The 15,318-nt window shown below is 61.1% G+C and overlaps 1 protein-coding gene across 1 annotated transcript; it reads left to right on the top strand.

The window, feature by feature from the left end:
- Positions 1-727: 727 nt before the first annotated feature.
- On the top strand, positions 728-11,595 carry WHAMM (WASP homolog associated with actin, golgi membranes and microtubules; the record flags this gene model as incomplete). Its single annotated transcript, XM_084254111.1, has 10 exons — positions 728-1,285; positions 2,715-2,888; positions 4,605-4,755; positions 5,722-5,891; positions 6,450-6,615; positions 8,580-8,764; positions 9,899-9,985; positions 10,200-10,295; positions 10,489-10,549; positions 11,294-11,595. 10 exons carry the CDS (start codon positions 728-730, stop codon positions 11,593-11,595), a joined length of 1,950 nt encoding a protein of 649 aa, XP_084110237.1.
- Between the last annotated feature and the right edge of the window lie 3,723 nt (positions 11,596-15,318).

The following is a 15,318-nucleotide window of genomic DNA, read 5'->3' as shown; positions in this document are numbered from 1 at the left end:
CAGGAAAGGCCGGGACGCGCGGGGCCGGCGGGAGGGTCTCGGGGCGCAGGACCCTGCGCGCGCCCCTGACTCCCGCCCGGGCCCGGGGAGCGGCCCGCGGGGAGAGGCGGGGCCCGAACCTCCCGCCGCCCGCCCGGCTCCGGGCTCCGGGCCGAAGCCCGCCGCGCGCCTGTGCCCGGGAGCCCGGCCCGGTGTCCCCGCCGCCCGCCGCCGGCAGGTGCGCGCACGCGGGCGGAACCGGGGCGCCCGGTCCCGGGAGCAGACCCCGCGCCAGCCCCCCTATTCCCGCGACGCGCCCCGCGGAGCCGGGGTGTCGTCCAGCGGGGCGTCCGCGACTCGGACAGCGAGGAGGAAACGCGGAGGTTTTTAGCCTCCGGCGAGTCCGCGGTGCCCCCCCCGCCCCTTCCCCCCCCCCCGCACCCCGCTTCCAGAGCGGACCCCGCGCGCCCCCGCCGCCCGCGCGTGCCCGGGGGCCAGCGGCCAGCGGGCGGCGGGCACACCCCGCGCGGCCGAGGGCGTCGGGACCGGGCGGCGGCGCCCCCCGGGCCCCCCGGGCCTCGGGACCAGACCCCGCGCGGCGGCCGAGGGCGGCGCGGGGCGCGGGCGGCGGGTCACGGGGCGGGCGGCGGGTCACGGGGCGGCGCGCCCTCCGGGCCGGGCCAATCGCGGGCGCCGCCGGGCCGGGCCGGGCCGGGCCGGGCCGCCCACCGGGAGCGCGGGCGCGGCCATGGCGGACGAGCCGCCCGACAGCCTGGACGGCTGGGTGCCGCTGCGCGAGGGCCTGTTCGCCGCGCCCGGGCGCCAGCGGCTGCGCTTCCTCGTGGCCTGGAACCCCGCGGAGGCCCGGTTCGCCGTCACCTGCCACGACCGCGCGGGGGGCGCGGGGGCCGCGGGGGGCGCGCCCAGCTGGGCCGGGCTGCTCTCGGCCGCCGGGCTCCGCGGCGCGCACCGCCTGCTGGCCGCGCTGTGGCCGCCGCTCGAGCGCTGCCTCCCGCGGCTGCCGCCCGAGCTGGACGCGCCGGGCGCGGGCTGGGCGCGCGGGCTGTGGGCGCTGGTGCGGCCGGCGCGCGCGGGCCCCGGCGAGGCGGCGCTGCGGGAGCTGTGCGCGCGCCTGGAGCGCTACCTGGGCCGGGCGGCCGAGGGCTGCGGCGGCGCGGCCGTGCGCGACGCGCTCTTCCCGGGCCTGGGCGCCGAGGGCGCCGCCGCCGACTGCGAGAGCCCGCGCGAGTTCCGGGGGCGCGCCCTGCGCGCGCGCATGGCCGAGGCGGACGCGCGCCTGAGCCAGGTACGCGCCCCGGCGCCCCGGGCGGGAGGGAGCGGGTGCCGGGCGCCTCCGCCCGCGGGGAGTTCCTGGGGCGCCCCTGGGGCGCGCGGCTGTGGGGCGGGGGCGCGCGCACAGGCCCCGGCGCGCGCCCACCTAGGCGGGTGGGGGTCACCCGGGCGCACGGGGCGCCGTCGCCTGCCCGGCGTGGCTGGGAACTCCCTGCGGGAGGCCTCGCCAGCCTAGAGCCAGGACACTGTCGCGAGGGTGCCCTGAGAACTCGTGGAGTGTGGGGACACAAGGCGCGCCCTGGGATCGCCCACCCCGGGCTTCGCCTCGGGGGCTCGGGCCTCTGTGCCCTCTGTCACCTCCCCAGGAGCAGCTGGCCAGTCCCCGCCATGTGGCTGCGGACACTGGCCAGCAGCTGCTGTTTCCGGAAATGCCAGAAGATACCGAAAGCGAAACTGAGGGCAGCGAGTGGCTGGGAGCACCTCAGCAGGGAGGGAGCTTTACCCAGCCGAACTGGCAAAGCCTCGAGAGCAGTTTTCATCTTAGAAGAGGGCATCTGAGAGACGGAGTAATTCACTATTTGGCAAAGTTACAGAATTTAAAGGGGGAGGGTGCAAGGAAAGTTGAGGAAAGGGTGTAGGAGAAACTGGGGCTCACAATGGGCCGAGTCAAGGCACTTGTCCCCCTCGAACTTTTAAAAAAGGAGCGCACACACCTCTGCGCTCAGGAAAGGGACGAACGACAAGATCCCCACCGCGTTCTTCCCTCCAGCCCCCCAGGTCCACCGTGAGCCTTCCACGGCTGTTCCTGGCCCTCTGCTCTGAGCGCTGGTGTGTCTGCAAGAACTCTGAGCTCCCCCCCCCTTGCTATTATAAAAGCCCCTGTGCTGTGAAAGTCCTCAGAAGCACGGTGCTGTACGAGTGCTGTAACATCCTTCCATGCATATGCCTTGATTTATTTGACCATTCTTGCCTGATTGGGCATTTTGGTTGGAGGACAAGAGCGTATTCATATCTCATCAGGGTTGGAAGCGGATGTGTTACAATTGCGGGCATGGTTTTTGTTTGCTGGTGTGATCCCCTTCGAGCTTGTGTGCCTTTCGAGCTTGTGTGCCTTTTAGAGGCATGTTTTATTTATTTATTTATTTGTTTTGTTTGTTTGTTCTGTTTATACAAGCCCTGGGTACAGTCAGAAGCGCGGGAGGGTGAGAGAATTCACCAGAGCCAGAGCAGGGAGCAGAGCAGGCAGAAGGACCGAAGGACACTGCTGAGAGGAGCAGCGGGCGGCAGGAGAGGTCTGCGCGCCATGTGGGACCCTCTTCTGGTGGCCGGGGAGCAGCCGGGGATCGAACCGGCGCCACAGAGGCCGCGGTCAGCATCGCAACCCAGCGCTCAACCGCTGCGCCACCGGGAAGGCCCAAGCTTGTGTGCCTTTTGCCTTCTAGATTCTCCAGGGCCATGAAAATGCCTGCACCATGGTGGTGCTGAGTGACCTCTACCGGGAGGAAGACCAGGCTTACCAGGACTTGGTCACCATGGCGACCAACTTCTTCCAGTATCTGCTGCAGCCCCTGAGGGACAAGCGAGAAGTTGCCACTTCCCGTAAGCGTGACATCTTGGTATGTTTCCTTTGTGTTTTTATTTTCTCTGACTTAGTGGTTGTCACATGGTGCTTCTTTGGTCACATTTAAGATTCGATCCGGTCCGCCCTATGTTGAGGTGAGAGTGTAGACAGGTTGAGTTTATTTTAAAAAGTTGATGAGGATGAAGACATTTACCTTGGTCGTCTTAACACGTTACGATTTCTGCTGGTTTCCAAGGGCCACACGCTGGCCCTGCCAGTGGCTTGTCTCGATGCTACGGGCTTCTGCTGTCTTCAGTCTCTGCAGACACGCGTGGATTTCTCAGAAATAGGATGAAATTTTATTTGATTTATATTTTTAAAGATTTATTTATTTATACAAGCACTGGGGTACAGGCCAGAGGCGTGGGAGGGTGAGGAGGATTCACCAGAGACAGAGCGGGGAGCAGAACAGGCAGACGGACGAAATACACTGCTGAGGGGAGCAGCAGGTGCTACAGGAGGGGTCTGCCGCGCCCTTGTCTGGGCCTTGTTTCGCCAGGGGATCTCCCTGGCCGGCCGGGAATCGAACCCGCACTGCAGAGGCTGCGGACAGCTTCACAGTGCTGCGCCCAACCTGCTGCGCCACCGGGGAGGCCCGAAATGGGATGAATTTTTAAATGGCCGGTTGTGACTCAGTAGCTCAGGCTCGAGTGGCGCTGTCATCACTCTTGATTGGGTCACTGGCCCAGGGTGAGGACAGGCCTGTCACCAGGTTACCAGAGGATGTTGGCCGAGGCTTGTCGCGCCCCCGGGCTCTGCCACTGAGTCAGAGACAACAAAGATCTCTTGCTCTCTGCCACCTACCTGGGCCACCCTTCCACGCTCGCCCCGGTGGTGCTGGCCGTGGGGTGAGCGCACCTGTGGGTGAGCCCCGGCTCACTAGCCTGGCAAGGAGCCGCTCTGCTCTTTGGCTTGAAAGTCAGCTGTTTGCAGTGTCCTTCCTGCTGTGTACGTTTTTTCTTTCTTTCAACACTAGCTTCACTGAGATGCAATCCAGCCCTACAGATCACCTCAAACGACCAGCTCAGTGGTTGTTAATCTACACAGTGTTGTGCAACCCTCACCACTCCCTAACCCCAGAATACTTTCATCACCCCTAAAGACACCCCGGGAGCCTGCTTCCAGGTCTGAACCTCATCTGGTTCTCCTCCTTCGCCCTCCCTCCCCGTCAGCGCGGACGCCCGGCAGCCTCCTCTGCCTCCTTGTTGTCCACATCGTGGCCAGCTCTTGTTATTGTCTTTTTTATTCCAGCCGTCCTCGTGGGTGTGAAGTGGGGTCTCGTGGTGGTCCTCACTTCACGCCGCTGCCTATGTGCGCGTCTTACATTGCTGGTTTTGCAGGGGGCTCGGACCCTGGGCAACAGAGGCTGGCCTGACCAGGGTGCACAGGCTCTGTCTCGGCTGGGGGATTACTTTCCCCTTCAGAAGAGTCACAGTGATGAGAGCCTCCTGCCATGTCCGGACAAGGAACCGTGGTGACAGCCACCCTCGGGTGCTGGTGCAGCCCCACAGAGCGCTCAATGCTTGCTGCCGCCCAAGTGTGTCTCACCAGTCCACCTCTGTCCAGAAGCTCACGCTGGGCCCCGGCGACGTGGGGTTTTCCTCCTGCTGATGGGGAGCGGCTGGAGTGAAAGTTAATGACGAACAATCAAAGTGGGGGAATTAGGGGAGTTTCCTCTCCGTGTCTGACGCGCCACGCACTGTCTCTCTAGAAGTCCTTGCAGGAGGAGGCCCTGGGCCCTCGGCGGGTGGCTGTCCTGCAGAGGGAAGCGCAGGAGTGGACCCGCCGGGCTGAAGAAGCTGTTGCCGCCATTCAGGACATCACAGTGGACTATTTTAAAGAAACAGTGAAAGCGTTAGCAGGTAACACCTTGAAGTGCGACACGGAGAGATGTGTACTTTCATTTTATGCCTCAAACACTCCCTGCCTCTTCAGCCCTGGGCACTGCCATCCCAGGCGGGGAGGCAGGCAGAGGCAAGGTCGGTGGCGTGGGAGGGCTCTGAACAGCTGGCTTCAGGGCTGGGCGGCGTGAGGCTCTTACAGGCATGTGGGAAGGTGGTGTGAGGGAGGCCGGAAGGTGCCCCCGCCTGGCTTCTCTGGCCAGGCGAGGGGCTCAAGTTGCTGTAAATACTAGTCCCAGCAGGCAATGACTCGTCTGGGTAGGGTGGCTGAGCCGCTGCGTGGTCCTGGAACAGCAGCCCCAGCTAGTCAGCATTGTCATCTACCGGCGGGAATTCCATGAGATAAACAAGACCTAAGACAGTGCGAGGTGCGTGGTGCCCTCTGGCCCAGCCCGGCCTCCTCATTGCCCTGCCGGCCTGGCCAGGCGCAGGCACCACAGTGTAGCAACAGCTGCCTCTAACGGCGGGATCCATGGTCGATTCTTTTTTTCCCCCAAGATTTACTTATTTATGCACACACGAGCTGGGGTGCAGACCAGAGGTGTGGGTGATGAGGGGATTCACCCAAGACAGAGCGGGGAGCAAAACAGGCGGATCCACTGAAATCCACTGCTGAGGGGAGCGGTGGGGAGTCAGGAGAGGTCTGCTGTGCCCTGTGGGTAGCTCCCTGCCTGGGGACTGAACTCGTGCTGCAGAGGCTGTGGAGAGCTTCACAGTGCTGAGACTTAACCCCTGTGCCACCAGGGAGATCCACATGGTTGATTCTTTTCTCTTGAAGAATGAGCTGTCTAGAATTTGATGCCATGTATTATTTTTGAGATAATGGAAAAGCTACAAAGGCTGTCTTGCTGGCTATACGGGAGGCGATTCACCAGTCTTTCTCTTTGCGATGACGTGTGACGTGTTTGTGGGGCTGTCACCCAACAGCAATGCAGAAGCAAATGCAGCAGGATGAGAAGAGGTTCGGCCAGGCCGCCTGGGCCACGGCCAAGCCCCGGCTGGAGCAGCTCAGCTGGATGCTGGCCCACGAGAGCCTGCAGCTCCTGCGAGCCAAGGAGCTGTGTCTCGGCCGCCGACGGGCCGAGCTTCAAGGAAAGGTGAGCTAAGAAGGGCCTTGCTTTCAACCTGTGCTGATACCACCTCCTTCTGCAGGTGCCGGCTCCTCACTGTACCAACACTTTTCCAGGAGATGAGAATTTGGGACACAGGTGGTTGGCGGCCATAAGTCCCCTTCGGTCGGGGTGTTTCTGGAGGGTGTATCGTGGGGTTCACGCGATAATGACAACATTGAGTGCAGGGGGGAAGGGGATGGGGCGCCGTGCTTTAGAGTGGGCCCAGGGATGTTTCCGGCACAGGGGGCTTCATCCTGCAGCCACCTGCCTGGTCTCCTGTGATGGAGGCCTGAGAGGCGGAGTTCGCTGTGGTACCTCAAACCCCATGGTTTCCTGTATTTCATGGTGACGTGGGTACTGGTGACAAATGTTGAACGATGCATCTTTGCTTCACTGAATGAAAGGGGAAGGTGTTTCTTCTCTAATCGCTTGCTTGTATTTGGTACTGAGCACGAAGTCGAAAGTAGCTCGAACACTCCCGAAGTTTGCTTTTAATACACTACTTATGTTAACATGCTTTTTTTTTTTTTCCATGAAAACAAGATGGAAGATCTTCCAGAGCAAGAAAAAAGTATAGATGTGGTAGACGAATTAGAAATACAGTGCTATGAAGTTCAATTAGAACTCTATGAGGTTAAGTTCGAGATGTTAAGATACGAAGAAATACTGCTTATTACACAGCTGGATTCCATTAAAAGACATATAAAAGGTAAAATTTGTATTTTTTAAAAAGATTTATTTATGCATACAGGAACTGGGGTGTGAGCCAGAGCTGTGGGGGGTGAGAGGACTTACCAGAGACAGAGTGGGGAGCAGAACAGGCGGATCTACTGAAACATACTGCTGAGGGGAGCAGCAGGGAGTCAGGAGAGGTCTGCTGTGCCATGTGGGTAGCTCCCTGGCCGGGATCGGGATCGAATGCAGGCGATAGCTTCATAGTGCTGACGCTTAACCCCTCCGCTGCCAGGGAGGCCCCTAAATACCATTTTTTAAAAACCAAAGCTAGATATCCTCTTTTTCATTCAATACACAACGGCTTTTCAATTTCAGTAAGTGATAAAAACATCAACAGTCTTAATGGCCACACAGTGATCTGTTATCTGGAGACGCCCAGCTCCCGGGCCTTGGCTGGACTTGGGCGGGGCCAGACGCTGACCCCAAGGTGGGATCCTGGGATAGGCCGGGCCGGGTCCGCTCTTTGACACGCGGATGGAAGCACAGCACAGTCATTTGGGACACATTTTCCCCTCGCCTGTCTTCTGACTTCTCAGTGTGGCCTCCAGACAGGCCGCACTCAGACGCCATCTCCACTCGCACGCTCTCCAGTGCCCGCCTTGTCCACAGGCCAAAGGCTTGTCCAGGCAAGTGAGGGACATGGTTTTGCACATCCCACTCAGGGGCTTTGGCATCTGTCTTTGGAATGTTCTCCTTCATCTGAAGGACATTATTATCTCTCATGAGTTGCTAACTGCTTCTCCCTGTTGTCTGCTTCTTGCCCGGCGGAATGCTCCATTTTATGAGACTAGTCAGTGATTTTCCTGCTGTTGGTGTTGCCCTGCGAGTTCTCCTGGTCCCCAGATCACATCAGTGTCCGTGGAGCCGTCTGTCAGCAGCTCTGCGAGCTCCCTGACCAGGCGGGATCTGGTCGGACGAGGGCAGAAGCCAGCGCCCAGTGGCGGTCAGCGCTCCCGGCTGCTTCCCTGCGTGCTGCCTGTCTCGCCCCCGGATTGATAATCTTGATTTCGATCTACGCGCTTCCCCTGGTTTGTGAGCCATGGTCCCGGCACCTACCGAGTTGCACCCCTTGGAGGTGACCCAAGTGCCCTGTCGGCGAGGGACCGTCCTCATCGCCCTGCTCCCCTCGAGCTGTCTATTACCACTCCTTTCCTCTTCCAGATGAGCTTTACAGTCACGCTGACACGTTCAAAACTAAACACTCATTAGAATTTTTACTGGGATCGTGCTTTAAGCTCGAGGCTACCTAGGGCTCAACTGTCCTTGACAGGGTGAGTCTTCCCTGCCCAGGGCTGGGCCCCCACCTGCCCCAGCTCTTCTGCCGAGGCGCCTCCAAATTCCGTGCTCTCCACCAGGGGCCTGAGCGCTTCTCTTCAGGGTCAAAAACCGCAGCAGCTGCAGCACTTTCCATAGTTAGGGGAAAACGATTTCAGGGCAGTGCCTCGGGAGGAGGCGGCCAGGTCGCTGCGCCCTGGGGTGGCACCTAGAGGCGTGGGGCAGGCGGGGCACCCCTCCTGCGGGGCTTCGGCTTGTTACATCAGCATGTTTTTTAAGCTTTCTTTAGAATGTATTTAAAAACAAGTAATAAATGTCTGAAGGCACCTTATTGACATACTGCGTGGGCGTACACGCCGCCTTTCTGGAGGCCGGTCTGACGCTATCCGTGCCTTGAGCATCCATTTGCTAAGGAAGCAAAAAAAAATTCACACAAAAATTTGCATCCAGCGAGACGGCTACTAGCAGGACACAGGGTCAGGGCAACAGCAGAGGGTGCTTAAATCAGGATCAACCAGAGGAGCCCGGGTCGCCATTCAAGTGGCTCCTATGGCAGGGGAATGTCCTGCTGACGCCGCCCCGGGGCCACGCGTGCTCCTTACTGTCCCCCATGAAACATATTTTTTATACTCAACATGTCTTCACTCGCTGTTCCGTTTCCAGAGCAGCTGGAGGAAGTCGTCTACCACGACCCGTGCGAGAGTCCGGAGGAGCTGCGGGCCTGCCAGGGGGCCCTGGGCCTGCCCGGGGAGAGCGCCGAGGTGGAGCGGCTCCGCAGGCGCTGCCGGCAGCTGGAGACCCGCAGGGGCCGCCTCTGCGCCCGGAGGGCCCAGCTCAGGAACAGAAAGGTGGGCCTGGCCGCTGCCTCTCCTGGGCGGCCACTTTTACAACAGACCAAGAGCTTCTGCCGCACGCGGTCACCCTCGACGACGACAGGGGTGCAGAGACAACGACGGGGGTGCAGAGACAGGGTGACGGCGACAACAGGGGTGCAGACACCAGAGGGCGCGGACACCAGAGAGCGCGGACACCAGGGCGACAGCGACGGTGGGGCCGGGGGTGGGGGCTCAGATGCTGGGGTAACAGTGAAGATGCATTTTAAATATTTCCTTAAAAAGATTGCTGGCTGGGGGGCAGGGGACAGAGGGAGGGGAGCACAGAGGACGGTGCGTGCACCGTGGAGGAACAGCGATAGGGTGCCCTGATATTGCCTCAAAAGATAAATGAGTTGATAGAAACAGAGAAACCGATGGTTAGTGCCTGTCGTGGGCCAAAGGGCAAGGCTTTGGACCGATTTTCTCTGCAACTGCTAAATAAATAGGCGAGTAAGTAATGGGATTAGAGAAAACCTTCCTCCTTGCTTGGGGGTCTCAGCACGTGCCAACCGCCTCTGGGCTTGAACTCACCCAGCTCACGTCCCTGCACACCCGGGGGCTTTTGGAGTCGCAATAGTTAGAAACTCTTAGTAGTCATCCAGGGTAAAGTCTACAGCTTCATTATAAATTACTGAGTTTACAGTGTCAGCCAGATGAGCTGGGCTCATGTTCAGTCCCTAAACAAGTGGCCTTCCCCTGAGCGGTCAGACCCGCGATTCCGCAGAAAGGCAGTATACGGGGCCCCGCACAGCTGAAGGTAACTTTTAATGTAACTCCAGGGCCTTGTAGGTCGGAGGTGCTTGTGTAGGTAGGTCGGGAGATAGAATTATTTATCAGTCTGTGAGGGAAAGTGTTTAAAATGACCCCGTGAACACAGCCTCAGGCCACACACCATTTACGAAGCGGGCGCTGCCTGTGCCTTGTCCTTCTTCTGGCTGGAGGTTTTGTCTTCATTTCAATTCACCACATCCCAGGTGAGGCCTGTCCCTCAAGAACAAAGGCGCTGAGAGCAGCCCAGGGGCCACGCCCACGCGCGCTGTTCTCACCCCTCACCTGGACACCAGAGTGTGGGCGCGCTCACCCCAGCTGGGACCTGTATCCCCGCAGGACCAGTGCAAGCAGAGCCACCAGCTCAGGCTGCAGCAGGCCTCGGAGCGAGCCCGGCGCATCCAGCAGCACCACGGCGCCCAAGCGGTGAGTGCCCGGGCGGTGAGCGCCCAGGCGGTGGGTGTGGGTGCTGGCAGGTGCCGCGGCCCGTGGGGGTGGGGGTCACCGAGTGAAGCTGAGGCTGCAGCCTCAGCCAGGTCGGGGCCCAGAGCGAGCAGGGGAAGGTGATGACCTCAGGTCCCAGCCTCTTTCTCCAGACTTATTTTGAGACACTCACAAGTGTTTGCTCGTTTAAATATAGAAAAGGGACAAAATAAAAGAAGAGGAACTCAAGAAACAGGAGTGGATACACCAGGAACGCCAGAAAACACTGCAGCGGCTGAGAGCATTTAAAGAGGTAGGTTCCAGAAATGACGGCCTCGCTGCCTCCCTGGAGACACCTGTGCTGGGAGGGGCATGTGGGTGGCTCTGGCGCTGTTTCAGCAGCATTTGGGCCCCACCCGGCTGCCCCGGGTCCCCACGGCCACCTGCCCGCCCGCTGGGGGGCAGCACTTCTGCGAAAAGTTTCTCACAACAGTTTTGTTTTCCAGAAACATCCTGATCAGTCCACACCAGAGACTGGCCCAGATCCCGGGGCTGCAAACCTGCGGGGTGGGCTCGGCCACCAGCTGCCCTCACCCACGTGCCTGCCCCCTGCGCCCTCCAGGGAAGCAGGGAGTGAGGCAGGCTCCCCGGGTCAGGATTGTCCCACAGCCACCCCTGAGCAGACGCCGGGTCCTCCTGAGGGCCAGACACACTGCAGATCCAGCCAGGGCGTGTCCCTGCCCCCACCCCCACCCCCTCCACCACCCCCACCACCCCCGCCTCTGCCCGGCTGGACTCCAGGAGGGGAGGATCAGCCGCTCCCCCTGCTGTGCTACTCGCCGGCTGGGACGCCACCCCAATTCTCAGACACTGCTAAAGGCCCAGGTAACCGGCTGGGATCTGCCCCTCTATGGGACTCGCCCCTGCCCCTGAGCTCTGGACCGTGGCTGGCATCTCCCGTCCTCTTGATGTCCAGACTTCCCTGCAGCCCTCCCGGGCCCAGGGCTGGGCTCTCGGTGCAGTCAGGTAGCTGCGTCCAGGCCTGCTAAGTGCAAACTCCTGGACGCAGCTCCCAGTCATCCCGGCTGGCAGAGCCCCCCAGTTCCCATCTCTTCGGGCTTCAGTCTGGGCTGCACGGAGCAGTGCTCGAAGCCGCCGCCCCGGGAGGGTGTGCGGGCCGCGGCCTGGGAGGCGTGGAGGATGCACACCGGGCGGCCAGGGCGGCTGCTGTGTAGATGTGGGTGGGCTCCACGCCACTGGCCCCGAGGCCTCTGGGCAGGAGGCCCTGACGGCTCTGCTGCTCCGTTTCAGGCTCCATGGACGAGGTCTTGGCCTCCTTAAGGCGAGACAGGGCCCCTCTCAAGAAAGTGGACACGCCCGCTCCCTGCACCTCGGTCAACCAGCACATTCTGGCCGCCATAAGGCAGGGGGTCAAACTTAGGAAAGTGGCCCCTGAGGGTGGCCGGAGCCCCGGCAGCAGTCCCCCCAGCGACCTGGAACGCAGCATCCGGGCGGCCCTGCAGCGGATCCAGCGGGTGGCGGCCGACTCGGAGGAATCGGGGGACTCGGGGGAGGAGGCCGTGGAGCTGAGCCCCGGCGAGTGGGACCACTGAGCCCGGCCCCGGCCCTGGCACCCCCGGCGGGCAGGAGGCCGTGCGGACAGAGGCCATTTCTGGAGAAGGTGCCAGAGGTCTGGCCAGTCCCGGGGGGAAGCAGGGCAGGGAGGCCCGGCCAGGCCCTGTCTGGGGAAGTTCCACGCTCCGGCGAGCCGCGTGGGGCAGGGGCTGTAGCCGGCGCCGCGGGTCTGAGCCTGAACATCATCCTGGCAGGGGTCGGAGGAGCTTGCCTCCACCGAGGGACTGTTCTAAGCATCTGCCGTGACAGTTCATGTATCAAACACACAGAGCCTCGTAGTAAAGGAGTCTTTATCACGCACGCGTCACTCTGAGGAAACGGGACTGGCTTCCGGGCTGACCAGATGTGTAGCCCCTCCTGCCCCGCGCCGTGTGTTTTAGCAGCATCTCAGCGAAACATGTTTAAGCAAAGCCCAGGGCAGGGAACGCTGGCCCTCAGGACTGACATCTCAGCTGGAGCCGGCGTCCCCCTTTGCGACGGGCAGGCGGAGCGGTTTGGGCCAGTCTGCTCCTCCCTCCAGCACCCCTGCCCTCACAGCTGCGCCCCATCCTGGCTCCCAGAACAGGGACAAGCAGAGGAAAGTGTTTTGCACACCAGCCCTCCCTCCTGACTCTCAAGGCGCCGGCCGGGTCCATCTTCCAGCGCGGCGGCCTGGCCAGCCCCTGGGTGGGAGCGTGGTCACTGCCGGCGAGCAGGGTGCTGGTGCCCGCTGGACTGCCCCGGCCACTCCCTCACAGATTTGGGGCCTGCCTTGGGGGTGCTGCCCCAATAACCGCTGGGCCCAGAACCCTGAGGCAGTTCAAGCAGCCGTGCCCAGGCCTCCTCCCCATACCACAGGCCTCACTGGCCACCACAGCGTCTCCCCAGAAGGAATCTGATCTTTTTAAAAATGCCAGAATCAAAGCCTCAGAGGGCTTCCCTGCACCCCCCCCCCCCGCAGCCCCACTCATGCTTGGGAGCTGGCCTCGTCCGTCCTTCTGCCAAAGCCTCTGGAGGGTGCCATAGTGACCACTGTCAGCAGATGCCCAGGCAGAGCGCCCCCTCCCCCTGCCCACACAGCAAAGGAGCCCTCGCTGGGCGTCCCAGATGCCAACCTCAGTGGCCTGGCTCTGTCCCCAGCAGGTTTTGCCCCAGCAACACCGGCCACTCGCTGGCCGCCCAGTGAGCCCCCAGCCTCTGCCCCCAATCCGGCAACCCACCCACCAGCTCGGTCTCAAGCCCAAGGCATCCTGCTCCCTCAAGTCTCCCCCACCCCGCTTTCCCTTACCGAGCCCTGGTGTCCATGTGCTCGTCCTGGACCCCAGTCATGCTGCCCACTGGGGCCTCGTCTGATATTTCCGAAGCCAGCCAGCTGACCTGGCGCGGCCTTGGGGCGGCCCCAGAGGCCTATCAGACTCGCTTCCATTCGCCGGCCCCCTCCCTCAGCGCTGGCCGAGCAGGCGTTAGCAGGAGCCGCGAGCTGCTGACAAGGGGCCCGGCTGGGCACTCACAGCGCAGACCCTCAGCCCGCGGGGCTGCCAGAGGTGTGGGGCGACCTTGCCCCCGTCACCACCACCAGCAGCTTGGGAGTGAAACTGCAACAGCGTGAGGGACCTCACGGCCGCGGGGCCTCACTCAGGGCCGCGAGACGGCACAGGCTCGGGGTGCAGAGACAGTGGCTCCGTGACCGAGAGAGGGAGAAGGAGCTGTTCCTAAGGTCACACACAGCCGCTGTCGTGCCCCAGAGTGTCCAGTCGCCACCAGCCCAAACCACAGCTGCTCGTGGAAGTGCTGCTGCCCCTCTGAGGGGGGCCTGGAGCTGGTGGCGCCGCGGGAAGCGCGACCCAACTCACCTGTGGCTGGGGTGGTCCCGGGCCGCGTCACACGTGTCTCTCCTGCAGCTTCTGAGTTCAGACAAACCTCAGATCCACCCTCCAGGCCACGAAGCCTTCTCAAGCCGGGCCAGGCTGCCTGGAGCAGCTCCTGAAGCCCGCTGACCCCCTACAGGGCCCCTTTCCACACCAGCTGTTTCCAAGGCCTGATCAGGCCCGTGTGCTGGGCCTGCTTGTGCCGCGGGAACTCGGGCCTGGTTCATTCCAAAACCAGCTCAGGACACAGGACCAGATCCTGGGGGTGTCTGAGCTGCCCAGTGCTTTTTGTGTGGGAGCTGGTGGGGGAGCTGCCATTTCTGAACAGGGCTGCCAGGTTCAGTCTGGCCCATGTGTCCCCCAAACCACTATGGCTTTTCCCTCTTTTTTCCTCTTTAAGCCCAAATCCAGCTGCCATGGCAAAGTCCAGGCTGATGCAGCTCAGCTGGGGGCTGCTGTTACATGTCCAGGTGGCGCCGACCGTCCTCCAGGCCTGTGGCTGGCACGATACTGGGGGCTGCCACGGAGGCGCGGGGGCTGCGTTCCTCCTGGCTGCCCTGGGGGAGAAGAGGTTCAACGATGAGATGAGATTTTAGAATAGAAAAAAAAAAAAGGTTTAAATATCTTCTAGAAATGGGCCCGTAACAGCTTCTTTGCCCTTCCCAGCCACAGTGCCCCTCGAGTCATTGCTCGCTTCCTTTAAATAAACTTTACTTTCTAGAATAAGGTTTGCTTCTCTGTTTACTTAGCTAAAAAATGTTTGTGAATTCCTTTTTAAAAGTACTTTTGCATATAAGAACTGCAGTGCAGGCCAGAGGAGTGTGTGTGTGTGTGTGTGTGTGTGTGTGTGTATTCCCCACAGACAGAGCGGGGAGCAGAACAGGCAGACTGACTGAAATCCACTGCTGAGGGGAGCAGCGGGGAGACAGGACAGGTCTGCTGTGCCATGTGGGTAGCTTCCTGGCGAAGGATCAAACTCAGGCCGCAGTGGTGACAGCCTGAAACCCAGCTCCTAGGCCACCAGGGAGGCCCCTGAGATTCCTTTTCATGGTTTTGCCTCCGTGAGGTGAGAACCTGTGGTGGTTCAAAGGCTACACTGACCTGCATGCTGGCTCAGGATGTGAGTCACTCCTCCTGTGTATGTTTTGGAAAAGCTGGGTCCATTCCTGCCCAGTACCCGAGAACGTCCTGGGAAACCAGTTCCTGGTTGAACACGTGTCCAAGGTTGGCCCCGCCCCCCTCACGGCCAGGAACACGAGGACCCCTGAGCTGCCTTCGCTAAAGCCCCTCAGGAGAACAGCCTAGAGCCTGGCACAGCTGGGTCGGCCTCCTCGGGCAGCGGCTGACCACCCCAAGGGGCAGGAGACTGTGAATCCCCATCACAGTGTGGCCGGAAATGCCGCTGAGGCAAGGGCCCACCCACACTTTAGTCAGGAAGTGACCCAAGGTCTCCGGCCAGCCCTCGGGGGCCAGGGCCTTCAAAACACCTGCGAGGGCGCACAGTGCTTAGGGAGACCCAGAGACGGATGCGGGCACAGATAAAACCCACAGGGTACCATCTCCCTCAACATGAAAAGACAATTTGACAAGGCACGCTGAGGCACGTGAGGCACACGAGGCAGAAGCTGCCAGGGACACAGAGTACAGACAGGATGGGTCAGCGAGGCCAGCGAGCTCGCCTCAGCCTTTGATGGGGCAACTGAGGTTCACCATGATGTCAATGAGGTCAGACGCATGCACATACACTGAATTTTCCTTCTTGAAAAAAGTACACCTTTGTTCCCAGTCTCCTGGGAACATTTATGAAAATTAACGATTTATTAAGAAAACACCAATCAACTCTAAAATGAAGAA

Source organism: Talpa europaea, assembly GCF_964194135.1.
Source record: "Talpa europaea genome assembly, chromosome: 14".
Taxonomy (NCBI): Eukaryota; Metazoa; Chordata; class Mammalia; order Eulipotyphla; family Talpidae; genus Talpa; species Talpa europaea.
The sequence above is the reverse complement of the archived record's forward strand: the minus strand, read 5'-3'. Positions and strand labels throughout refer to the sequence as shown.